This window comes from Lissotriton vulgaris, chromosome 2_1 (genome assembly GCF_964263255.1).
Source record: "Lissotriton vulgaris chromosome 2_1, aLisVul1.2, whole genome shotgun sequence".
NCBI lineage: Eukaryota > Metazoa > Chordata > Amphibia > Caudata > Salamandridae > Lissotriton > Lissotriton vulgaris.
The window spans coordinates 525,215,159-525,240,933 of NC_141687.1; the positions used below are offsets into that span (position 1 = coordinate 525,215,159).

General features: G+C 49.3%; 1 protein-coding gene across 1 annotated transcript in view; it reads left to right on the forward strand.

The window, feature by feature from the left end:
* Positions 1–25,775, forward strand: part of NCKAP1 (NCK associated protein 1) — a 649,223-nt gene that overhangs the window by 123,064 nt on the left and 500,384 nt on the right. Inside the window, exons 6-7 of the mRNA XM_086955458.1 lie at positions 16,535–16,625; positions 22,814–22,951. Coding sequence (XP_086811584.1) covers positions 16,535–16,625; positions 22,814–22,951 — 229 coding nt within the window. The remainder of the gene's footprint in view (positions 1–16,534; positions 16,626–22,813; positions 22,952–25,775) is intronic.

Sequence of the window (25,775 nt, forward strand, 5' to 3'; positions counted from 1 at the left end):
TTGGTTTGCAGCTGCCTGGACTGTGAGTAGACTAAACGTGTCCCGCACACCCCTCTCGATGGGAGCCCCACTATCGTCCAGCCTGCATCCAAATCTTGCTGGCGATTAGTTGGTCCACCAGCCGCTGATGAGAAAGAAGCAGGAGCTTTTGCAAGGAGGAGGCTAAAGGTATTGGTTGCTAAGAAAATGACCCCAAACATTATCGAAGGAATGCATTTGATCCTGGATCATGTAAACGAGTTGTTAATATGTGGCCAGTCGGTACAGCTCTATGAACCACTTCAGGTGTGTGGGCATCTGTGAGGTGCCCAAGTGTAATAAAATACAATTCTTCGTGACCATAAGGGCTGTCGACATCTACCGCTCCCGATGGGAGGACGTGTCATCTGCATTAGTAAAGTCATGAAGGATCGCCAATTTAAGGAATTCTTGAAAAGAGATACAACTAGTGGAATGGAGTGTCTTCCATGTGAAGTGCGAATAGGAGTCCAGGATTGGACATGACCACAGGATGATAGAAATCACATCCATTTGCTAGTCAACACCAGCAGGTGTTGTTTGGGGTGAAATGGGTCCTATACAGCTTGAACGGGGACCAATACCACTTACACAAGCTCTTGAAGTAAGAGTATTTCAGATGCACCTCTCGAAGAGAGCGGTCATGCTTTTCCAGAACCTCTTCCCAGTCAGCCTCAGAGTACACTACCCCCGATCTGCCCTGCCAATAAGTGAGGTTTATGGTTGGTTATTATGAGTAGATATCATCAATTAGTATTTGGTAGAAGTTGGAGCGCACCCATGGCTTAATATAGGCCAGAATAGGCGACACAGGAAGTTTGATTGTGTCTCGCCCCAGTCAACCCCACAAACAGTGTTGTAATTGCCAATATCTCCATAGCTGCGACTGCGGAAATGCTTACTCTGATTTAAGCATCTCAAAAGAATGAAGAGAATCCCCCATAAGGATATCTCCCATCGTTGTGATTCCCCCTGATTTCCCATGTCAAACACCGTTCTGGCTCCCGCCCTATTGCTATACCCCGATTGGACCAAAGAGGAGCCTCCTTGTGGTCGCTGTATTGATGCCCAGGGGTCAATGGGCGTCTCTCGAGGTCACTCACATTGCCCGAAGAGTCAGTGAACAGGTTGTAGATTTTGAAGTGTGGGTGTTGTACAAGGTCCTAATCCTAGAGAGGCCTGCGCCAACACATGCTCCCAGGATACCCAAAGTGACTGGTCGTCCGTGGGTACCAGCATATATGCAAGCTATGAAAGATGGTGAGCTAGATGGTACAAGCGCATATCCAAGGGCATTAGTCCATTAGTCCTCCAGCTTTAGAGTCTGCAATGAGCCTGGAAGGTTTGCAACAGTGCCACTCCTCAAAAAAACAGCATGGTATACATAATAATAGTATGACTTATAGAAGTCGGGATCAATAGTGGTAGCATGCTAAAGACATAAACCTGTGGACCATTACCATTTTGATCATTTTGATTGTGCCCCCAAAAAAAACCTGCAGAGCTGACCATCCCACAACGTCTTGGTCTGTTCTACTCAATAGAGGCTGTATATTAACAGCAATGATATTTATCAAGCCCCTCTTAGTTAATAATCAAAGGTACTTTAAGCCAGTGGTCTACCATTTATAGCCAAATGTGCTCAGGGTGGTTCATTGACCCTGGGCTGTCAGCGGTAGCACTTCACTTTTAGTCCAATTTATTGTGCACCCAGAGTAACCAGGCCTAAATTACCAATAAAGGATGCAAGATAGAGGAGTCTGGGTCCCTCTGCATCATCAGTATATTGTCTGCATAGGATAGAATTTTGCAGGTGCCCACAGGCGTTATCTATGCCTCTAATAAGAGGGTACTGATGAGTGGTGGCTGCCAGAGGCTCCAGAGCCAAAAGAAAAAGCAAGGGCTATAGTCGACATCCTTGCCTCGTCCCTCGGAGACTAGGAAAGGTTCTCAACATATGGCCACCACTGTATAGGAGGTGGACAAAGGAGGATGTATAAAGCCACTGCACTTTTGGCAAAAAAATCGTACCTATGCCTTCCCTGCGCAGGTGCCATACAAATACCCCCACTCCTCTGATTAAACCCCTTTTCCGCACCCATTGAAAACAGAAGCTAATCATCCAGGTCGTTACGCACATGGCTTATAATATTCACTAAGAGGCACATATGGTTACGCGAGGAATGGCCCGGCCGGAAACCCATCTGGGAATCATGGGTCAAGCTCGGGATCACTCTCCTGAGGCGGGTCGCCAGGATCTTCACAATTATTTTCATATCTGCATTAAGGAGTGATATCTGGTGGGGTCCTAGACTGTCTTTGGGATAAGGCAAATAAGTGTCTTGTTGAACTCCAGTTTCAGTGTAACATTACCCTCAAATTTATGGATCGAGGTTTCTCTGAAGAACTTGTTGCTGGTTTAACTGGACCCAGATGCCATGTGTGGTACCACAGCTCGTCAGACGGTTATTTGTATATGTACTTTCTGCCAAACACCCACAACCTGCCTGACCTGAGCTAACAAATAGCACATCTCTGCAGTGTAAAATTTACAGTGGCCACCTCACGGCAGGTGATCATGAACACTGTTTCCACCATTAATTTCAGGTGGTTTAGTGAAGTAAAACCAGACTCGAACACCCATAATGTATTAGATTATCATGCAAATGTCCAGAGCTGGAAACTTTGTCTGCGTTGACTTAGGAGGTGATTACCCTAACAGAAATGTGAATTCTGATAGAGACTACTAGCCACAGATTCCTCACCTTTTGACTATTCCTCAAGTGTCAGACTGGATCAAAAACTTTTCAGCATTACCTCTGCGCACAGTTTTGCTCCGCACTGACGCGTTTGTGCTCCAGAAGTGATGTGCGGGGGCCTATATAAGTGCCACTCCCGCTTACTGATTTTCGTTCCTTTCTTTCCATACCACCAGAAGTAGACCTGGAGCTGCTGCTTGTTTCTTGGAGACTCTAAATTTGTTCTACAACATGCAAGGGACATGTCACCTCCCAAAATGCCTATGGTGTAGTCATGACTCTAAGGCCTGCAGTGAATGCGTGCCAATGAACCTGAAGACCACTAGTCAAAACTTTACCTTGTTGAGCACTGGAAGACTCCACAATGAGACCTGTCCTAGTTGAAAGTTCGGTCTTGATACAGTTCGAGATCCAGAAGCCATCGGAGTCATTCCAGAGAGTCCGAGTTCCTCTGTGTTCAAATCCTCAGGTAAGTCAAAGAAAAAATGCTAGAAATCTTAGCAGGACTTGGCCCCTTCCTGCCACTCACTTGCCTAAGAAGACACAGGGGTGACACAACACGCCTTAATCTCGCTCCCAAAGTCGTTCGACTTCAGAGCCGAGCCTGCCTTCACAATCTGATTTTCTGGGGTCACCCCCCATTCCTAAGCAGATTCAAGAGCGCTACACGCCATGGGTCGACTTTTTGAATGTTTACCAACTTACTCTGACGCCCCTGATATGATCTCCACCTGGTTTGCTGCTGGCGGGTGTGCTCTCGGAGACAGCTGCACCCTCTGAGCTCATGACGGGCCTGCCTCCGGCTCCACTCTATCTCCAGTGCTACAGCCCATGGTGTTTCACTGCAATTGGTGCTGACACCATTCACGCTGGAAGACCAGCATTGTCGCTGTTGCGACTGTGATTTCCATTATGCCTGCTGTCAAGGTCAACTGGCCCTCCAGTCTACTGCCTAGCAGTCTTTCCTGTCTAGCCTCTTTAGAATTCTCTTAGTGGAGCACAGCCTCCCGATAGGCAGAATCTGACTAATCTTACCTGGGTGGCAGGTTGTAACATCAGACTGGTGGATACTGAAAAATGTGTGGAAAGGTTATGCCCTACCTTTAGCTTCTGCACCATCACACCTTTCTCCATCCACTCAGTGACAGATGGAGGATCATCTTTCCATTTTCTAGCAGGCAGTGCAAGACCTTTTGGCCAATGAAGGCTATTGAGGTGGGTGCCCGTACCAGAAGTGCATTGTGGTTGTTCTTCCCGCTACTTTCTGGTGCCAGAGCAGGAGGGAGGCCTTAACCTGATTTTAGACCTGCAACATCTCATGCTTTCCTCTGGAAGAAATAAATCACTTTTAACCTAGCCCAGTTGTGGTCTGCCTTTGACCCTGTAGACTTGGTGGTGGCATTGGACCTGCAGGTCGCTTATTTTTATGTACTCGCCTGGCAGGCCCATGGGTGACAACTGGCTGTTAAAGTGTTATAGGACGATCTCGCCTCAGGCAATCGTCTACTACCTCCAGACTATGGTAAATCTCCTGTCAAATTTTCAGTACTGCGATGTATCCCTGAGGTTTGTATGGGAACACCCCCTCCCTCCCCCCTTCACTTGCAGTGTCAGGGCTCTTCAATCTCCTTATTCCCCGATTTCACAATTGGGGTCCAGGAGGCCCGCTGGAATTTTACTGGCGCCAGGCCAGCCCTCCGGAAACTGGGATTAGGCTACGGCATACTTTATCCAGCACGCATCAGGGTGGATGTTGAAGGCTCACTTTTTTGACACACCATCTGCAACCCAGGAATTCTGCAAAGCAACTTGGCTCAGGACCAGGTCCCCTCGTGGCGGTCCGCTGCATAACAATCCCCCCTTCTGCATTTACATTGCAGTGCTAGTGCCGACCTGTTCTGCCCAGAAAGACCCAGCTGGATGGTCCAGCCGTGCCTTCCCACAACGGCAATGTGTGCTTTGTCTCCTGTCCCTTTGCTGCAATACAAGGCAGTCCACAGGACTCACCTTGCACCTGCTGGACAATGACCCATTTCTCTCCCCATCCTACAAGATCCGTTCACTGACTGGGCTTACCCACCACAGCATTTCCACTCCCCTATTGTACACACTATCATGGTGACTTTATATGTTTCTCTGCTTTAAGGGAATGTTTGCAGTGGGATTTACTGGGCTAGTTTATGTCGGCTGTGGGTGGGGGGGGGGAGAGTCAATCGTGGAACTGTTTGAGTTGTTATTTGTTGTTTCTCTACATTTTTTAATTGTAATTCCCTACGCGCGCACACACTACTGCACAGAGCTTCCTACACACCTCAATGGTACTACCACAGTGTCATAAGACACAGACAGTGAAATTTATGTTCTTGTCTTGGAATATCAAAGGCCAAACAACCCATGAAATGGCAAGCAGGATTTGCAGTATCTATCTCTTTTTTACAGGAGACACAATTTCCACCCAAGAAGTCCCACACATTTGCATCCACATTGTGCACACACTGCTACTACTCATGCTATAGCACATATGCACTTTGTACTCTCATCAACCACAATCTCCATTTCCACCCCACTGCCATCAAATCGGATTAGGAAGGCAAGTACACACTGGTGACAGGGACACGAGTGGGACATCTGGTGTTGCATGGTAACATTTACGCCCCCAATCTCGAATCTTCGTCGTTGTTTCAAAAATTTTACGCTCATATAGGGTGTGTGGACTTTCACCACATAATCATCCGAGCAACTTTAATCTGCTGTTCGATGCCTCCCTTGAGACTCAGAACAACAGAGGAGAAATGCCAATACTGATACTGTAATTGATATAACAATTTATCAACCAAATAAAGATTACTATTCAAAACTGGGAGGTGCTATTTAATATCTGTTTATTCTACAAAATATATTGAAAGGTACAATGAATTTGACCTTAGTGCATAATGTCAGAGAGATTTTGTGACAATAATGAAAAAAGGACACAGAACAAGATAAAATATCAACCATACAGTCATAAATCAGACATATCACAGTCATACCACGAACATTCACACATTCATACTAAGATACTCCTCACAGACTGGGGAATTAATACACCCGTGGGGGAAGTAATAAGTCTGCTGTACACTGGAAGGAAAATCAAATCAAGACAATACACTCCTTAAAGTTAGATTAAATCAACTTTTTCAAAGTTTTTTACAAGAGTGGGTGTAAAGTTGTCAATCCTAGTGTAACACAGTTAAACACTAGGACAACCAAAAGCAGACCAAGGGGAAAGGGGCCTACGCGTTTCGAATCCCTAGTAGTCAGGGGGATTCTCCTCAGGGCTAGACCACTCTGAAAAAGAAAAAAAGGAACCTATGTATGCAGGTTTCAGACAAAAAGAACACTAGCGAGCACTACAACACCTGAAGGCACTCCGCTTACCAATAAGAGTGTATCCAGCGAAACAAATTCATAGTGGAAGCATCCTGTAGTCCTAAATCAAAAAGAAAAAGAAAAAAATAGAAGAGATTGTGTATGAGAATGGTGTGATTTAAGGAGGGACACAGGTTCTATTCAAGAGATATAACCAGTAAAGGTACCTTTGTCACAAATGGTAACGTGCCCTGGGAGGGAGAGGAATAAATGGAAACTGCTGGGGGACCTGTGGAATAAGACGTGTAATGAGTGACAGGTCCCCAATTTCATAGAAAGGCAAACAATTGCCGGACTGTAAAAGCATCTTACCAAGGGATCCCGGGACTATGCGCTGCGAAAGGAGCTTGAATCGCCACGTTGGAAGTCGGAATTGCAAAACAGGGTGATCATCAAATCGCCTTGCTAAAAAGAAATGAACGGATTTGTAAGCCAGAGGTTAACCAGGTTTTTGGCGCTTGTAAAAAGTATCTGGGTGATTAGGCTTACCGAAGTGGGGGAGTGCGTTTAGCCGCGTCAAAGTCCTTCGGCGTTCGGTCCAGCGCTGATTACTCGCGCATGCGCGATGAATGTGTGTTAGAAGAACAAGTTACTTACCTTCGGTAACGATATATCTGTAAGAAACAGTAGTTAGTATTAGATTCCTTACCTTAGAATATCCCCAGGCGTCAGTCTGGATCCGGAAACTTTTGCGTAGCAGTACCCCTGCGCGTCGGTAGGCGTCGTCTGCAGGCGTCCCCTGCGGCTCCGCGTCCGTCGTTGGCGTTGTGCGCCGTGATGACGTCGCTGGAGTATATAGACGCCGCCTCCGCGCGCTGACGTCAGTTCTTTGCACACAGCTTTTCCACTCCAGAACACGCAGAGCCATGTGAGAACCAACACTGGTGCCATTTGAAACTAGGGCCCTGAAAGGGATGTCCTTAACCCTAGGTATCAGTTCGCAGAACGGGGAGGATGGGTGGGGCGGTAAGGAATCTAATACTAACTACTGTTTCTTACAGATATATCGTTACCGAAGGTAAGTAACTTGTTCATCTGAAAGAAACAGGTTAGTATTAGATTCCTTACCTTAGAATAGATACCCCAGCAATACCAACCCCGGTGGTGGGTCTGCGAACCAATACCATCTTACACCAGAAAGTCCTGGAGGACAGAACGGCCAAAGAAGCCATCCCTCCGGACTTGACTGTGCAGGCAGTAGTGCCTCGCAAACGTATGCAGCGAGGCCCACGTAGCCGCCTGGCAAATGTCCTGCAAGGGGACTCCCCGGCCCAGGGCAGTAGTAGCCGCTGTGGCCCGAGTGGAATGGGCCCTCAGCCCAACAGGAGGCTCATTTCGAGCCAAAGAGTAGCACGCTTTGATGCACAGAACGACCCACCGAGAGATGGTCCGTTTATGCACCGCCCGTCCCTTCTTCGCACCCACGTAGCCAACAAACAGTTGGTCATCCACCTGGAACTGGCGTGTGCGATCCATATAAAATGAAAGCGCATGTTTCGGGTCCAGACGATGGAGCCGCTCTTCATCCTTTGAAGGATGCGGAGGCGGGAAGAAGGAGGGTAAGGTGATGGACTGCCCGATGTGAAAAGCAGAGACTACTTTGGGCAGGAAAGAAGGTCTAGTTCTCAAAACCACCTTGTCTGGATGAATGGACATGAAAGGAGGCTTGACAGAAAGAGCCTGGAGCTCACTCACTCTCCTGGCAGAGGTGATGGCAACCAGGAAGGCTGTCTTTAAAGTCAGGAGACGGAGAGGACAGGAATGAAGTGGCTCAAAGGGAGCACACATCAAGAAGGTTAGAACCAGGTTCAAGTCCCACTGAGGCATCACAAACGGAACAGGTGGATACATGTGTGATGCCCTTCAAGAACCTTGTTACAATAGGGGACTTGAACAAAGAAGGTTGATCAGGCAGCCTCAGAAAGGCTGAAAGGGCAGAAAGGTACCCCTTGATAGTGCCCTGAGCAGAGCCCTGCTGGGCAAGAGAGTGACGAAAGAGGAGAACCTCGGAAAGAGGGGCTGAAAGAGGATCCACAGCCTTTGCTGTGCACCATGCCACAAATCTGTTCCACCGGCAGGCGTATACCGACTTTGTGGAGGAACGCCTGGCTGCCAGAATCACATCAGACTTCAGGAGGCAAGTCAAATGGCCTCAACTGTCGCCGCTCAATCTCCACGCATGGAGGTGGAGGCTGGACAGGTTCGGGTGGAGGACCGTCCCCTGCTGCTGCGACAGAAGGTCCTCCTGAAGGGGCAGGCGGATCAGGGGACCGACTGACATGCTGAGTAGCTCGGGATACCAGTACCTTCGAGCCCAGTCCAGAGCCACAAGGATGACTTGGGCCCGGTCGCGCCTGATCTTCTTCAGCACTCTGGGCAGAAGTGGTGAGGGCGGAAAGGCGTATAACTGACCGCAACTCCACTCGCGCCGAAAGGCGTCGCCGTGCGAGTGCCGTCTTGGAAACTCCAACGCGCAGAACTGATGACATTGCGCGTTCTCTTCTGTGGCGAATAGATCTAACCAAGGCTCTCCCCATTGCAGAAAGAGGCCTTGCACCATGTCAGAGTTCAGACGCCATTCGTGATCCATCGAGCACCGACGGCTGAGTTCGTCCGCCCTGGCGTTCAGAGAGCCTGCCAGGTGTTGAACCACCAGGGTCACATCCTGATGTTCCAGCCACTGCCAGAGGCGCACAGCCTCCTGGCAAAGGGTCCACGACCCCACCCGCCCTGTTTGTTCCAGTACCACATGGCGGTGGTGTTGTCCGTGAACACCTGCACTACACTCCCGCTGACAAAGGGGAGGAATGCCTTCAGTGCCAGACGAATCGCCCGTAGCTCCAACAAATTGATATGGAGCCGGGACTCCGCCGGAGACCAGATGCCTCTGATCTCTGCCTCTCCCAAGTGGCCTCCCCAGCCCTGGAGGGACGCGTCCGTCACAACAACGTGCTCCGGTTGGGGATGGGAGAGGGATCTGCCTCTGACCCAATCGCGGCCCGTAAGCCACCACTGCAGTTGTCTCGCAGTGCCCTCTGAGATCAAGACATGGTCGGACAAGTTGCCCTGATTCTGGGCCCACTGAAACTTCAGGTCCCACTGCAGAGCCTGCATCCGCCACCGGGCGTGATGCACCAGAAGGATGCAGGAGGCCATCAGCCCCAGAAGCCGCAGCGTCAACCTGACCGAAACCCGGGATAACGGCTGGAAGATGGGAATCAAAGCCTGTATATCCTGGACTCGCAGTTCCGGAGGATAAACCCGAAACTGCGCCGACTCGAGAATCGCTCCGATGAAAAGGAGATTTTGAGAGGGACACAGGTGTGATTTCAGCACATTGATGGAAAACCCCAGCTCATGCAGGAGGTCTGCCGTCATCTGAAGGTGGTGGACGACTGTCTGGGGCGAGCCCGCCTTCAACAACTAGTCGTCTAGGTAGGGGAAGACTGAAACCCCTAACCTGCGCAGATGGGCTGCGACCACCGCCATCACTTTGTGAACACCCGTGGGGCGCTGGTAAGGCCGAAGGGGAGCATGATAAACTGAAAGTGCTCGTGGCCTACCGTGAACCGCAGGTAACGCCGGTGGGCCGGCAGGACGGGGATGTGAAAATACGCATCCTGCAAGTCCAACGCTACCATCCAGTCTTGCGGGTCTCGAGCAGCCAAGACCTGAGCCAAAGTCAACATCTTGAACTTCTCCTTCCGGAGGAAGCCGTTGACGTTCCGCAGGTCCAAGATAGGACGTAGGCCCCCTTTGTCCTTCTTGGGTACCAGAAAGTAGTGGGAATAGCAACCACGCCCTACTTGTGGCCCAGGAACGCGCTCGATGGCCCCCTTGGCCAAGAGGGACGTAACTTCCTCCCGTAGAAGTTGCAAGTGGTCCCCCGACACACGGTAGTTCTGCGGTGGCATGGCTGGAGGAGTGGTCTCGAAGGGAAGGGAATAGCCCCTTCGGACGATCTGCAGCACCCACCTGTCCGAGGTGATGGTGCGCCAGTGGGAGTGGTGATGGCGAACCCTGCCACCCACCGGCGTCACATGGGCCTGAAAGCACGGACTAGGAGGACTTTGAGGCGGATGCTGCGGGGGGAGGTGTGGTCTGACCTCGCCGTTGTCCCCGACCGCCTCCACGGCGGTTTCCACGGCCGCCACCGCGCTGATAAGTTTGTTGCGGCGCGTGGCTGGCAGCACGTGTGGGACCGCCCCTTCCCTGGCCACGAAAGGAGCGAAACGAACCAGTTTGCTGGCGCTGGGTCGAGAGACCTAAGGACTTGGCTGTGACCCTGGAGTCCTTGAAGCGTTCCAGCGCGTGGTCCACCTTGTCGCCAAACAGGCGACTGCCATCAAACGGCATGTCCATCAAGGCATTCTGGACATCTGCTGAAAATTTGGCGGATCTCAGCCAGGCGTGGCGACGAATCGCTACCGTCGTGGACATCGCTCTGCCCAGCGAGTCGGTCGTATCAAGACCACACCTGATGGAGTATTTCGCTGCGTCTCGGCCTTCAATCATAGCTTTGCCGAGTTTTGCCCGTACCTCCGGTGGGCATTCTGGCAGCAAATCCGCGACCGTATCCCACAGAGAGTGGGTGTAGCGGCCCAAGAGGCATGCGGTGTTGCAAGACCGCAGTCCCAGACTCTGGGACGAGAAGACCTATTTTTCCATACTGGTCGTACCTCTTAGATTCCATGTCGGGCGGGGCGACCGGGAATGCGGTCTGGGAAGTAGAGGCATGGATCACCAGACTCTCAGGGGTGGGATGGGTGGACAGGAACTTGGGGTCATCCGTACACGGACGGTGGCGTCTGGCCACGTTCCTATCAACAGGCGAACCTGAAGCGGGCCTGGACCACGTGCCCAAAAGAACGTCAGACAAGGCCTCGTTGAACGGCAGCAGTGGCTCCTGTGGGCATGACTGCGGTTTGAGGACCTCAGTGAGGATGTTAGTCCTCACGGCCGCGACGGGGAGCTCAAGGTTTAAGGCCTTGGCAGCCCTCATCAACACCACTGAATAAGCTGCCCCCTCCTCCAAAGCCACGGTGGGAGGCGAGACAAAGCCAGGGTTAGGGGATTCATCTAGACCACTGGCGTCACCCAAGTCACCTGCCCAGTCCACATTGTACTGACACTCACGTGTCAGAGGGTCCTCAGACCCCTCCCAATCCTCTCCGTACTCTACCTCCTCATCATATTCGGGATCAACATAGTAGACCGGTTCCTTGGGGTTTACAGGCCCCATCGGCGTCGGGCGACGCCCGTCCGGCTCCGTGACCGGAGTCGGAGAGGGTATGGGGGCGACGCCACCCGGAGCCGGCGCCGCGCGGGGACGGCGTCGGGGGCAGCCCCGATGGATTCGGCGCCGGAGAGGTCGGCTGGCTGGCCGACCGGCGTCTATCCTGAAGGTCCCTGCGGCGCCGGGACCGGAGCCGTCGGCGGCGCCGGGGCCGGAGCACCCGACGGTGTCGAGGCAGGGGCACCCGACCCGCTAGGGCCCTCGGACGTGGGCACAGTGCCCGAAGGCGCCGTAGGCCCCGTCAGAGAAGACAGATTCCTCATGGCCATGAGGAACTCCTCTATCTCCTCAGGCGTCGCTCCTTGCCCAGGGACCGTAGGGTATGGAGCAGGCCGCGCCGGCGGCTCATGCGGAGCCGCAGGGGTGGGGCCATCCGAACCCCCGGCCGCATCGCGTGAGCGTCGGGGGGAGTCGGAGGTACGATGACGACGCCCCGACTTCTTGTGTTTCCTACCTGAGGAACCAGAGGAATGGTGACGACTCCCGGAGCGTTCGTGACGGCTGCGCGACTGCTCCCTCGACCACTCCCTTGAACTCCGGCCGGACCGGGACCTCTCTCGACGCGGGCGCGATACCCGCAGCTCGAGTAGCTTGCGGGACCGCTCCCGCCTAGCTTTACTCGTCAAGGCCCGGCAATCCACACAGGCGTCCACGTCGTGGTCGGGGCCCAGGCACCGGAGGCAGAGTCGGTGATGGTCTGTGACCGACATCGTGCGGTCTCAGTCATCACAGTTCTTAAAACCGGGCATCCTACCGGCACCGTAAGAGTTATCAAAAAGATGAAAAACTTTGGTCAAAGACCGGAGTACTGCTCTTATCGGATCTGCGCTAACTGGCGCGGAAAAAAGACGAACTGACGTCAGCGCGCGGAGGCGGCGTCTATATACTCCAGCGACGTCATCACGGCGCACGACGCCAACGATGGACGCGGAGCCGCAGGGGACGCCTGCAGACGACGCCTACCGACGCGCAGGGGTACTGCTACGCAAAAGTTTCCGGATCCAGACTCACGGCTGGGGATATTCTAAGGTAAGGAATCTAATACTAACCTGTTTCTTTCAGATGGATGCTATTCCTCTAGTTAAGGAAAGCTGCACCACTGATCTCTAGCGCATGCGTGATGCAGGTGAATGGGGAAGATAGCGTTCCTCAAGTGTGAGGAAGACTGAAGTGGAGAGACACTCCTTCGAGGTGCAAGGAGCTGAAGTGCAAAGTGTAATAAATCCACGGGGCGATTTGTATAGAGTGTATATCGGGGGTAGGGTTTCTGTGCAGTAAGTCACACAAGTGAAATAGATGGGGGTAGCAGTGTGGCGATAAAGACAGAAGTTCTACAGGTGCAAAGTAGCTACGGGATGAATTCGGTCATACGTGAAGTCCTACAGTTTGTAAATTTCTGACATTTCGTTAAGTCCTGTCACAGCCGTGTCGAACTTGACAATAAGGTGCGACTCTCTCGTTTAGATAATTTTAGATCCCAATCGCCGCCGCGTGGGTCCTTCTCGACTCTGGATATAACGGTCCATTTTAGATCATTTATATGATATTTGCATCGATTCCAATGGTCTACCAGTGGCGCAATTTCAACTTTATTCTTTATTCTTGATTTGTGTTGTGAAATTCTATGGCGGATTTCCTGGTAGGGTATTGTGAAACCACCAGCAAATTCTATGCCTCACTACAGCCCCACATCTAGCCTGAAGAACTTCTGTCAGCCCCCACGTGACTACCTGCTGTCGGTTGACGATATGTCTCAGGGCACCCGAACTTTAGATACTGAAGCACCCTGACCCCAAGCGCAATCCACTTCATCTGCATCTCTCCGCTTAGCCAATGTCCCTTAAGCCTCAGACTGCAGTTTTATATAGCCTGGACTTGACCCAAAGGTATTGAAGTACCTTACATGAGCATCAGTTACATTACACAAGGACACATTCATTTTGTTTTTAGGCATAGGGAGATTAAGTGTTTTGCCCAGAATCACAGGATGTTGAGCTGACGCTCTCTCTCCGAAGTCCAACAAATAATCAAGTGATCAACTGGATAAAAACATTGATATAGCAAATAATTTATAAGTGCTTGGCGCTATTTGAGAACTCAAAAAATGTGTCCTCATTTTAGTTTTGTTGAGCACTAACCATAATTTCTATGAGGAAAAACCCCACTCATTTTTATGGTCGCAACTGCGAGAGCTTGCCCTAGTGCATGCGTCTCGCTTGCGAGACACTCATGTAAACACAAAAGGACTTGGAGCCCACCCATTATTTATCATTTGTTGGCTTGCATGGCACTCTTTACAGCCTCGTAATTCGTGAAGGCAGGCAGGCCTAACATAATTTCCGTTCATCTCTATGGTTCACGGACCGAGCACTGATTGATTCAACTTAATTAGTCGCCGTCCGCTGCTCCCTATGTGATTTAGGTATTATTTTGTTCTTATTAACTTTTAGCACCCTGTAAACAGAAGGCATATGACTGGCAAAAATATTCCCAGCAGGATAAACAAAAATGCAAAGATTTATTTTCTATACTTCACTTTCTTTTATTTTGCCAATTCTTCTTTTTTTTACTTTGCACTCATATTTTCTTTTGTTTTTGATCGTGAGCGCTAATCTCAAAAGATGAGGAATTTGTTATTGCAAAGCGACATTGTTTCTTTCTAATGTGTAATTTCTGAAACGATACTTTAACACGTAATCGTGCAGTATACCCCCAATCCGCCCCACACCAATCCACCCCACACCAATCCAATCCAATCCAATCCGGCCCAGACCAATCCAATTCACTCCAATTCACCGCACTACAGTCTTCCCAACCCACCTGAATCCAAAACAATCTGCCCCACTCCAATCCAAAACAATCGGCCTCAGTCCAAAACTATCTGGCTCACTCTAATCCAAAACAGTCAGGCCCACTCCAATCCTAAACAATATGCCCCTCTCCAATCTTTCCCACTTCAATCTAAGACTGAGTAGCCCACGCGGATTTCCACCACTCTAATCCACTCCAATCTGACTGACTCTAATCCACTCCAGTCTGCCCTACTCCAATCCAAAACCATCTGCCCCACTTCAATCCTAAACAATCTGCCCGCTCCAGTATGCCCCACTTCAGTCCAAAACAATCTGTCCCATTCCAATCCATCCCACTCCAACCCAAATCAATCTGCCCCTCTACAATCCAAAACAATCTGCCCCAATCCAAAACAATCTGCCCCACTCCAATCCAAAATAGCTTGCCCCACTCCAAAACCACCTGCCCCTCTTATACATCCATTCTAGTCCAAAACAATCTGCCCCACTCCAATACAATCCAACTCACCCCACTCCACCCCGCCAATACAGTCCACCCAAACAGTCCAATCCACCCCCCACCAATCCCCCCCCCCAATTCCGTCCACCCCACTCCAATCCTAATCACCTTTCTGACACTGCACTCTACGACACTCGCTGCCACTTCACTCTACTCGCCTCTGCTTAACTCTACGACACTCCACTCCGCCTACTCCACTCTACTCCAACAAATCCAGTCTATGACCCTTCCCTTCACCCTAGGACACTCCACGCCACTAACTTTTAGCCATGCTGAACATTAGCCCGCAATGGTGTACAACATGACACAACTGCATTGTCAAATCCAATAGCTCTTGCATAGGCGAGGCCTATTGGCTTTGCCAATGCTTGGTATAATTTCTAAAGTAAATGCTTTAGGTATTACAGTTTTGATTACAATAATATTACTTCAGGTATGTCACACTTTTGTACTAAATGAAGAATTATAGCAAACCAGTTGTTCATTAGAACACTTGGGTGGCAGAGGTCAGGGGCACAGACTCGGACAATTGAGGGCAGGGAGGAGAGGGCGGAGCAGCAAGTTGACCATGCTGGGCAGGCAGAAGGGGCAGGGCCAGCACAACTGACCATGGAGGGCAGGGGAAAAAGATAGGCAGTGGAAAGGGGGCCAGGGGCATACCAACCATGCAGGACAGACTAGAGTTGCTGTGGCAGTACAACAGACCAATGAGAGCAGACGGGAGAGGCAGTGGCGGTACAGTTATATATGCCAACAGGCCCGATTCAGTCAGGGGACTCTCAATGTTTTTAAGCCCAAAAGGGCTTCATTTTAGCTGTCTCATGTCTAAAATCTCCTCTTTTTCAGTGAAAGTAATTGGGGAAAATCAATTGCCCAGATTTTGTATTTCAAAATCTCCCTCTTACCAACTTTAAAAAGTTGGCATGTATGTTATATTGTACCATGGAGGACACGAGGAATTGGGTAGGACCATGGACTCAGGGCAGTAGAGGGAGGTGGGGATAAACACCAAACTGACCTTACAGGACAGGTGCCAGGAGTTGAAGGAGCACAATACATCATACAGGGCAAGGTGGAGGGCAGTGTAGTACAACGAACCATGGAAAGCAATAGGGAGGAGACAGGCCCATGCACGTGAACAATACAGAACTGAGCAAGCTGACCATACCGGACAGACAGGACGGGCAGTTGCAGTACAATGGACCACTGCCTCCGGAATTACCATTATCCGGGGTCCCAGTTATTCCAGGTGGGGAGAAACCATGGGCATTACAGCGTTTTGAGATTAACAAGCAGGAATCTGTTTTCCTGTGCCATTTCCTGCATATTGTTCCCCGTTATTTTAACTTGAGACTTTGTCTGCGTGAAGTAGGTGATTTCTCTGAGAGAAACCCCTCAGACCAGTATTCCCCCAAAACTTCAAATTCAAACTGGGTTGGTAATTTCCAGTTACCGCACCCTTTGAAATTATCTGATCATTTTTGATGAAGCTCTAAATGTATAAATCTTGATATAGATTTACACAAATGACTTATGAAGATATGTTTTCCATGATGTGAATTTGAAATGAGTGCCATATAAAAAGCTGTTTTAAATCCAAACTGTAATGCTGCATTAGAAATATATACCTGTAAGTATCGAAATAAAAATGTAAAGTAAAACTGCTCATTAATAAACATGTCAGCATGTCAGCTGAAAATGTATCTTTATTCCTCTCAAATGTATATGTTTCAATTTTTAGTGATCGTGAATATCCTCGGCTTGGACAGATGATTGTGGACTATGAGAACCCCCTAAAGAAAATGATGGAAGAGTTTGTACCTCACAATAAAGTATGAATTAACGTTAGATATCTATTGGTTTTCTTGACTGATTACTGTCATTTGTGAAGCTTTATTCTCACCAAAGTTCAATAATGTTCTAGTATTATATTTCATATTGGTACCCTGATATAGGTCTAGGGAACATTGTACACTTTTCCTACATCGTCTCCCTGTCATTTCATATGAACGAGCCATATAAAGACAACTCCAAATAAGACAGACTGCCTTGTATGGACATAACGCCTTATAAGGACTGTAGCCTTTTATGGACTAAACCTTTCACCTAGTTCCATGCAGAGGGTGGGTTTTTCCCTATCGATATTGCTAAGACGTCATCCTTAGCACATATGAATAATTTATGAGTACACTCTACAGGAGGTCCACTTCACCTCTCCCATCGACACACAAGGTTTAATCCCCAACGTCATCCGCATACTAAACAATGGGGAACATACGCACATAGACTATATAAATACAGCACTTCTTGCTATCAGTAAGCAGGAGGAAACTGAGACTTCAAGGCTGACACACTGACCAGAGACGCTGCTGCTCTGACATGCTATCGCTCCAGTTGACAGTGGTCTGATGATCCCTTGCGGGGTGTCCAGCTCAAGTCCATGACGAAGTCCCACACTCTCACTATTCAGGTATGGGGGTTTGACGTGATGCGGCTACAAATATGGCAGCAATCTCATTATATAAGAGCTCTGAAATAGCCTCTCTGATTATGCCAGGGCTCCTTCCATAGTAGGGGTTGTATACTAGCTATTCCCTTATATTGCCACGTTTACGCAGATCTGCGTACTGGGGATGAAGGTAATGGTAAGCAATAGGTCCAGGATTGGAATGCCCTTTTGGGTCTGTGCAAACCTACTAACTTACATGTGTTAAGGGTTTTCACCAACTCTTCTCAATCTTTACCCATACTGAGAGAGGTTGGCAATTTACTCCAGACAATGGCAGACATAAAACTTCTTCCAGGGTTGGGGAAAAAAGTGGTTGGAGGGAAAGTGAACTTAAAAACACTCAGATCATGAGCAAATCTGCATCTTCATATTTGCTTATGCTAATATTTTCTTGGAGTATTATTTCTTGGCCTACTTCTGTAAAGTTTTGTGCATTCACGAAAGCTGTATATCTGCGCTTAATGCAAGACATGGGTGCACTTTTGAGACTTTATTTATTAATTGAGCCCCTAATTAAGTCTAGCGTTAACCATTAACTTTTTTTCATTTTATTTTTTTTATTCTGCGAACAAACATGTCAAACATATGGTTCCAGCATATGTACAGTCACTTAAGCATGGCAAAAACATAACCATTACCTTATGTGTTTATTAAAATTCTCTCTCTCTATGGACCAGCTTCACTGTGAGTTGCAGCATTCTGTCGATACAGTCGTTATGTTCAGTGCCAGGAACTTCTAGGGTCATGTGTGCTTTTTAAGACCAAAAACTATTTTTGCTTTTGACAATGTTTGTTTCAATGGTGAGGACCCAGCAGCTTCCACAACAATAAGGTTTTACAAAAACCATGTCTAAACAAGTCTTGCATTGACAAACCCAAAAGGCTGACCAACAATTTCAGACCTATTGCCTTTATCAATGATTGTTTATTTTTAAGTTTCCCATAATCTTATTAAAACTGGTTACCCTGATTTTCCATTATAAATATTTTTGTGAAATACTAGCATACATCAACACATTTTACTAAATGATGATGCATAGAAATGGTACCTAAAATTTTACAGTAGTTAAGCAAAATGTTTTTGCATTTTTTTGTCAACATTTTATTTTGAAAGCAAAGAATCATCAATCTTGCTTTCAAGCTTTTTCAAATATTTGCACCTAATCAGACAGCATTCTGGGAGCATCATACATCGCCTCATATTCCTAAACATTGAAAACGTGTGTACACATTTTTATACTAGAACCCCTGTCAGTAGTGCAGTCTGAACTTACATTTACTTAAAGCGCTCACCCTAATAATCAAGGCTTTGCATTAATGAATCATTAATACAAATTTGAACAGCATTAGCACATGGACACAAATATTATCTTCACTTCAGGCAATTCCTTGTTTCTTGATTCATAATGTGGTACTGTAAACTGGCAGCAAAGGGTTTGTGCTGTAGGGGGTTGTCCCAAGGGCAAAATACACATGAAAACTTGTCCTTGGCCCCAAACAATTTTTTCCGGGTGTCGGGCTATAGGTATTCCACATCCCTGTCAGCATCACCTAAGCACAGCATCATTTGAGCATTACTCAGCACCACCTGAGCACCATCTCAGCACCACCACCACCGCAGCAGCATCACTCAGCACCACCACAGCATCACTCAGCACCACCTCAGCATCAACACAGCACCACCTCAGCATCAACACAGCACCACCTGAGCACCACTTCAGCATCGGCACAGCACCACCTACTCATCGGAGCACCACCACCAGCACAGCACCAATTCCGCACCAGCGCAGCCCCACAAACGCAGCACCATTTCAGCATCAGTGCAGTATCACCTCAGCACAGACCAGAGCAGCACCACCTGAGCACCAGCGCAGCACCACCACCTCAGCATGACTCAGAACCAGCACAGCATCAGTGAGCACCAGCCCAGCTCCAGCGCAGCATCTCCTCAGCATCACTAAGCTCCACCACAGCATCACCTCAGCATCACATCGGCATCAGTGCTCCACCAACCGTGCAGCCCCACCAGCGCAGCCCCACCTCTGCACCAGCGCAGCCCCACCTCTGCACCAGCGCAGCCCCACCTCTGCACCAGCGCAGCCCCACCTCTGCACCAGCGCAGCCCCACCTCTGCACCAGCGCAGCCCCACCTCTGCGCTAGCGCAGCCCCACCTCTGCGCCAGCGCAGCCCCACCTCTGCACCAGCGCAGCCCCACCTCTGCACCAGCGCAGCCCCACCTCTGCACCAGCGCAGCCCCACCTCTGCGCCAGCGCAGGCCCACCTCTGCGCCAGCGCAGGCCCACCTCTGCGCCAGCGCAGGCCCACCTCTGCGCCAGCGCAGGCCCACCTCTGCGCCAGCGCAGGCCCACCTCTGCGCCCGCGCAGGCCCACCTCTGCGCCAGCGCAGCCCCACCTCTGCCCCAGCGCAGCCCCACCTCTGCCCCAGCGCAGCCCCACCTCTGCCCCAGCGCAGCCCCGCCTCTGCCCCAGCGCAGCCCCGCCTCTGCCCCAGCGCAGCCCCGCCTCTGCCCCAGCGCAGCCCCGCCTCTGCCCCAGCGCAGCCCCGCCTCTGCCCCAGCGCAGGCCCGCCTCTGCACCAGCGCAGGCCCGCCTCTGCACCAGCGCAGGCCCGCCTCTGCACCAGCGCAGGCCCGCCTCTGCACCAGCGCAGGCCCGCCTCTGCACCAGCGCAGGCCCGCCTCTGCACCAGCGCAGGCCCGCCTCTGCCCCACCTCTGCCCCACCTCTGCCCCACCTCTGCCCCAGCGCAGCCCCACCTCTGCACCAGCGCAGCCCCACCTCTGCACCTGCGCAGCCCCACCTCTGCACCTGCGCAGCCCCACCTCTGCACCAGCGCAGCCCCACCTCTGCACCAGCGCAGCCCCACCTCTGCACCAGCGCAGCCCCACCTCTGCACCAGCGCAGCCCCACCTCCGCACCAGCGCAGCCCCACCACCGCACCAGCGCAGCCCCACCACCGCACCAGCGCAGCCCCACCACCGCACCAGCGCAGCCCCACCACCGCACCAGCGCAGCCGCACCAGCGCAGCCCCACCACCGCACCAGCGCAGCCCCACCACCGCACCAGCGCAGCCCCACCTCCCCCACCTCTGCACCAGCGCAGCCCCACCTCCCCCACCCCACCTCTGCACCAGCGCAGCCCCATCTGCAGCCCCACCTCTGCACCAGCGCAGCCCCATCTGCAGCCCCACCTCTGCACCAGCGCAGCCCCTTCTGCAGCCCCACCTCTGCACCTGCGCAGCCCCTTCTGCAGCCCCACCTCTGCACCTGCGCAGCCCCTTCTGCAGCCCCACCTCTGCACCTGCGCAGCCCCTTCTGCAGCCCCACCTCTGCACCTGCGCAGCCCCTTCTGCAGCCCCACCTCTGCACCTGCGCAGCCCCTTCTGCAGCCCCACCTCTGCACCTGCGCAGCCCCACCTCCGCACCTGCGCAGCCCCACCTCCGCACCAGCGCAGCCCCACCTCCGCACCAGCGCAGCCCCACCTCCGCACCAGCGCAGCCCCACCTCCGCACCAGCGCAGCCCCACCTCCGCACCAGCGCAGCCCCACCTCCGCACCTGCGCAGCCCCACCTCCGCACCTGCGCAGCCCCACCTCCGCACCTGCGCAGCCCCACCTCCGCACCTGCGCAGCCCCACCTCCGCACCAGCGCAGCCCCACCTCCGCACCAGCGCAGCCCCACCTCCGCACCAGCGCAGCCCCACCTCCGCACCAGCGCAGCCCCACCTCCCCCACCTCTGCACCAGCGCAGCCCCATCTGCAGCCCCACCTCTGCACCAGCACAGCCCCATCTGCAGCCCCACCTCTGCACCAGCACAGCCCCATCTGCAGCCCCACCTCTGCACCAGCACAGCCCCATCTGCAGCCCCACCTCTGCACCAGTACAGCCCCTTCTGCAGCCCCATCTCTGCACCAGCACAGCCCCATCTGCAGCCCCATCTCTGCACCAGCACAGCCCCATCTCCGCACCAGCGCTGCCCCATCTCAGCAGCAACTCTGCACCAGTGAAGCACCACCTCATGGCCTGGTGTGATGAGGGCTTTGTTGCTTAGATTAATATCTCTCTAAGCTATTGGGGCTTTCCGTTGAAACCTACGTGTAAGGCAGATTTATAGCACATGTCCTGGATGTAACTTTTAGCAATCACTTAAGCAAGAAAGGAGAGTGAGATCCAGGTGCTCTGCATTAACGGACAGTCTACAGTTTTCTCTGGAAATAAACTGTTGGTTATGGCTCAGCCATATTTCATGCCAAAGGTTGGTTATGCTTTCCGTAGTAATAAGGCAATATTTTTCCAGTATTCTTTCCAAACCCTACCCCAACAGTTGAGAGACCTCTACATACCTTGAATCTTAAAGAACTTGGATATTACAGAAATACATTAAATGTACATAAATCTAGTTAGCTCTTTGCAAACTGACATTTCTTTTAATTGATTCGGCGTCATCTAAACAATCCATCTTTCGGTGGACAGTATCTGTAATGATTACATGCTGCCATAAGACTAATAGACCACTCCTGGGAAAACCTTAAGATCGTTTTACCTGGGATAGGGCATGCATTGATACATGAAACATGTGCCCATTTGAGAAGCAGGCTAAGCAGAAATTTGGAGGGCTGTACCCACCTTTGCCAATCATTATTCTTTTGAGTGATACTAGGGTTGATGCAATACAGACATCTCAGTACAAATGTTTTGCTTAAATATAGTAGTTTTTTAATGTTGATAATGGCCTTCCCAACTCTTTACTTGACATGGGCTTGCTGCTCTATTCGTCTGTTTACCAGTATCAAAGCAAATCCCAATATGGAGTAGGAAAAATTAATTGTTAACCAGAGGTCTCCATCATAGGTATTTTATTTGAATTGGTAAACCTCCTATATTTCTTTTCACTTGAATCATTACACAGAAAATGCTTTGGGTAGCAGATTTTTGTCCACCCTGCCACTTGAAATTAACTGGCCCTGTAAAGCCTTATAGAACAGTTCAGGTTCCGAAATTTCTTTAAGGAGTAGGATTGGGTGTTCTCTCTTTGTTGAAAGCACAATCCATGGCACCATTTGAACTTTGTTTTTCAACTTTGTTTTTCTTTTGGTAAAGTAAATTATATACATATTTGCATGCAAGACCAAATGAAGGGTTATAGTTTACAGTGGGTGTGGAATCTCTTGCATTATTGGAAATATTCTTCTCGAAAATGAAAAACCCATGATAGAGACCAATGATTACAAACAAGAGACTTTTGTCATATGAACATTAGGACGGGATGGATATTATTTTATAGATTATTTGGATTCATTCTGGGAAGACTTGGCAGGGGGGTCCTTTTTAACCCATGAAACTATTTTTGTGTACTGTTTTGCTGTGTGTATGGGTGTTTTCACATGCCCTTAGATTGTTCTTGCATACACCCATCAATAAAACTGTTCTACCTTTGCTTGTATAAAACATATTGATTGATTGAGTGAACCATTTCCCTTTGTTTTGCAGTCTTTGTCTGATGCGCTCATATCACTTCAGATGGTCTATCCACGGAGGAATCTCTCAGCTGACCAATGGAGAAATGCACAATTACTGAGTCTCATCAGCGCCCCCAGCACAATGTTAAACCCAGCACAATCAGATACAGTATGGCTATTTATATATGTATATTTCACTATAGTTGGAAATAATTTTTGGTTGTGTGTGTTTTCCACTGCTGATGCTTGTGCATCTTAGTTTCTTTGGCAAAAAATGAAGCAGTTAAAGAAACATTAAATTAGTCTTGGAGCATGGCATGAACAAATAAACCTTGCGTATTGGCCATACGAACGGGTCTCCTTTTTACTTTTCTCTGATTAAAAAGAGAATTTGGTATTTTGGATTGATTAAGGTTTTAGCTAGACTGTTTCAAGTTGGTGGTCATCCTACCTTTTTCTTAAACTGTTTAATTCCTTCCTTTCTGACTGCTGTCCTTTATTTAAAATCTCCTATATGCTCCAAACCATGGTGTTTAACCAGCTCACAAGCTTACCTATTTTCCCTCAACTTGCTTAATCCACTTGTATCGTACTCTTCTGTGGAGGCAATCCACACAAAAGTTGTTTTTACTTTTGGTGACAGCAACCACATTACGCTCCTCAATCTCAGTCCACTCCCACATTATGCTTATGACCTTCAACTGCCTAGATATCTCAGGAATGTGAATAGAGTGATTTGCATGCTGGACCCCATATGTTTCATTTCTTTTTTTTGGTGCTCCTCGTGCATTCGTCATCTGCCTGTTTGCATTGACTGGGCTACCTCATATTTGTATTGCACCCGGCCTCTTAGTGGCTACCACCTATATGCCAATCATACATAGGCTGTTATTTCCTTCTTCAGCTCCCATGCTCAAAAATATCGGAATAACTTGTTGCTATATGACCTTGAATCGCTAGATCATAAATCTAAAACAGAGGTAGGGGGCATTCCTGTTTCTTCTCCTGTAATACCATGTGCTCCCTCCTGTCTTTTATACTGAACATTATAACAAACGTCCCACTTACACAGGTACTGGGGTATGAAGTCCAATCCCACTCCCAGACATAAATTGTTTAATTTTTACTGCATAAGTCACAAGGTCTCATTTACATAAGATGATTAAAAAAATTTCCCGACCCATCTTCGCGTACTCATTTAGAGCATAAGTCACTGAAAAACAATTTAGTCTTAATTGTGCTTTTCAGCTGCAACAGTTTACTAGTTGTCTCCTACAAAACATCTCCAGTCTAGAAAACAAAATGAACTTTACTAGAAAAGTATTGTTTAGTTTCTCCAGACATACATCCACTTCACTCTGTTGGCACCAAGTAAGTTGACTGCCATTAAGCATGGAGTCCAAAGTAAACTTCCCACCCAAGTGGTTATAAACAATGCAGTGAGCATTACGCTCTATTATTTACTCCTCTTTCATGCAATCCTGGTTCTCACTCACTGCTCAGCCAACCAAAATATTCTTATTTGCTCAACGCACTTTGCACCTCTTAGGGTTTGTCCTTTAAATTAGTAAAATCTTTCCTATAAATAGTCTCCTTTTGTCAGTTTGAAACCACCTCATCCTTTATGAAGTTGAACTCTCCTCCAAGAATCCACCTGAGTCTTGTAAACCTATTCCCCCTCTGATTCTCACTATTCATAATCCATGACATTGGGTTCCCAATCCAGTGTAAAGATCCACCTGACACTCATTCTAATATGCTGCTTTTGTAGATTGTTAAGCCCTGTTTGTAGAAGGACTCCCAATTCTCAGAGACGGCCTGCAACCTGTTTTTATTTTTCCTTCTTGAGTGCTTTATAAGTGATGCAGCTCGTTTTGAAGATGATCTGGGTGAAAGGGTGAGCAAGTACATATCTCTGTGGTTGTGTATGTAGGGTGATGTGATTCAATTATATCAAGCAAGTCATTATCTTCTTCCAGATTGGGGAAGATTAAGCCTTATGTAGTTCTAAAATAATCTTCTGGGAGACACAGTTTCACTTTGTTCGAGAGAGAGTTGGAACTATGCTGAATTGGCCATCCTTGTAGTGTGTTGCTTGTCAAGAGTGAATCCCAGAGATTTTGCATGGGCTGTCAGCTGGTATATTTAAGTTGCGCTTGTGATTGTTTACCGTTTTTGGCAAGAAAGAGGAACTCAGTCTGAGTTCAGCTTCAGGAAGTTAGTTGACATCCAAGGTTGGATGAGTAAGAGGAGGAGTGCACAATGAAGGGGAATGTTCCCTGTACGGCTTTTAGCACTTCGTGAGAATTTTACATTTGGCACCATTCTTGATGGCAGCCAGCTTGCTTGGTGCAACAGGGTAAACTGGAAGTATGCCATGTAGTGAATATATTTTTAGATAGAATTGGGTATCATAATCCATGATAGGTTCTATGTAGAGTTAAAAGCTATGAGAAAAGGATGGAGACGAGGAGTGTCCTTGTGATGATGTAGACCCTATTTGTCAAGGGTATTTTGCCAGTAGTTCACCTAAAGCAGGTGCGGTCACGATTGCCTCAGGTTAAATAAAGCATTAGGTGAATTATGGTGATTGTAACCCTAACGCAAGTGTGACTACTGGGGAAGGGCCTCCTGTGCTTTCCTGTGTAGCAGCACCCTGAACGTAGGGCTGCATTGTTAAAAAGGGTTTCAAAGACAACCAGTAACCAAAGACCCTTTTATGTTGCCCGGCGGTATCGCCTCTATGACCCACCAATGTTAATCAATGAAGAAGCAGGCGCTGGAGACTGGAAGGCAGGAAACGAGGATTTTATTCTCTCCGGAGGAGAACACATCAATTCAGACAGCAAGTATCGTCACGAGGTGCTCTAACCACATCTCTGAGGCCTGGCCTCTTATACTAGGGTTTATGACCTTTATTGCACATAACACATTCTCGCAACACTTTGGTATTTGAAAGAACATCCTCGGAATCTCCCCTTCAGACCCGTTCC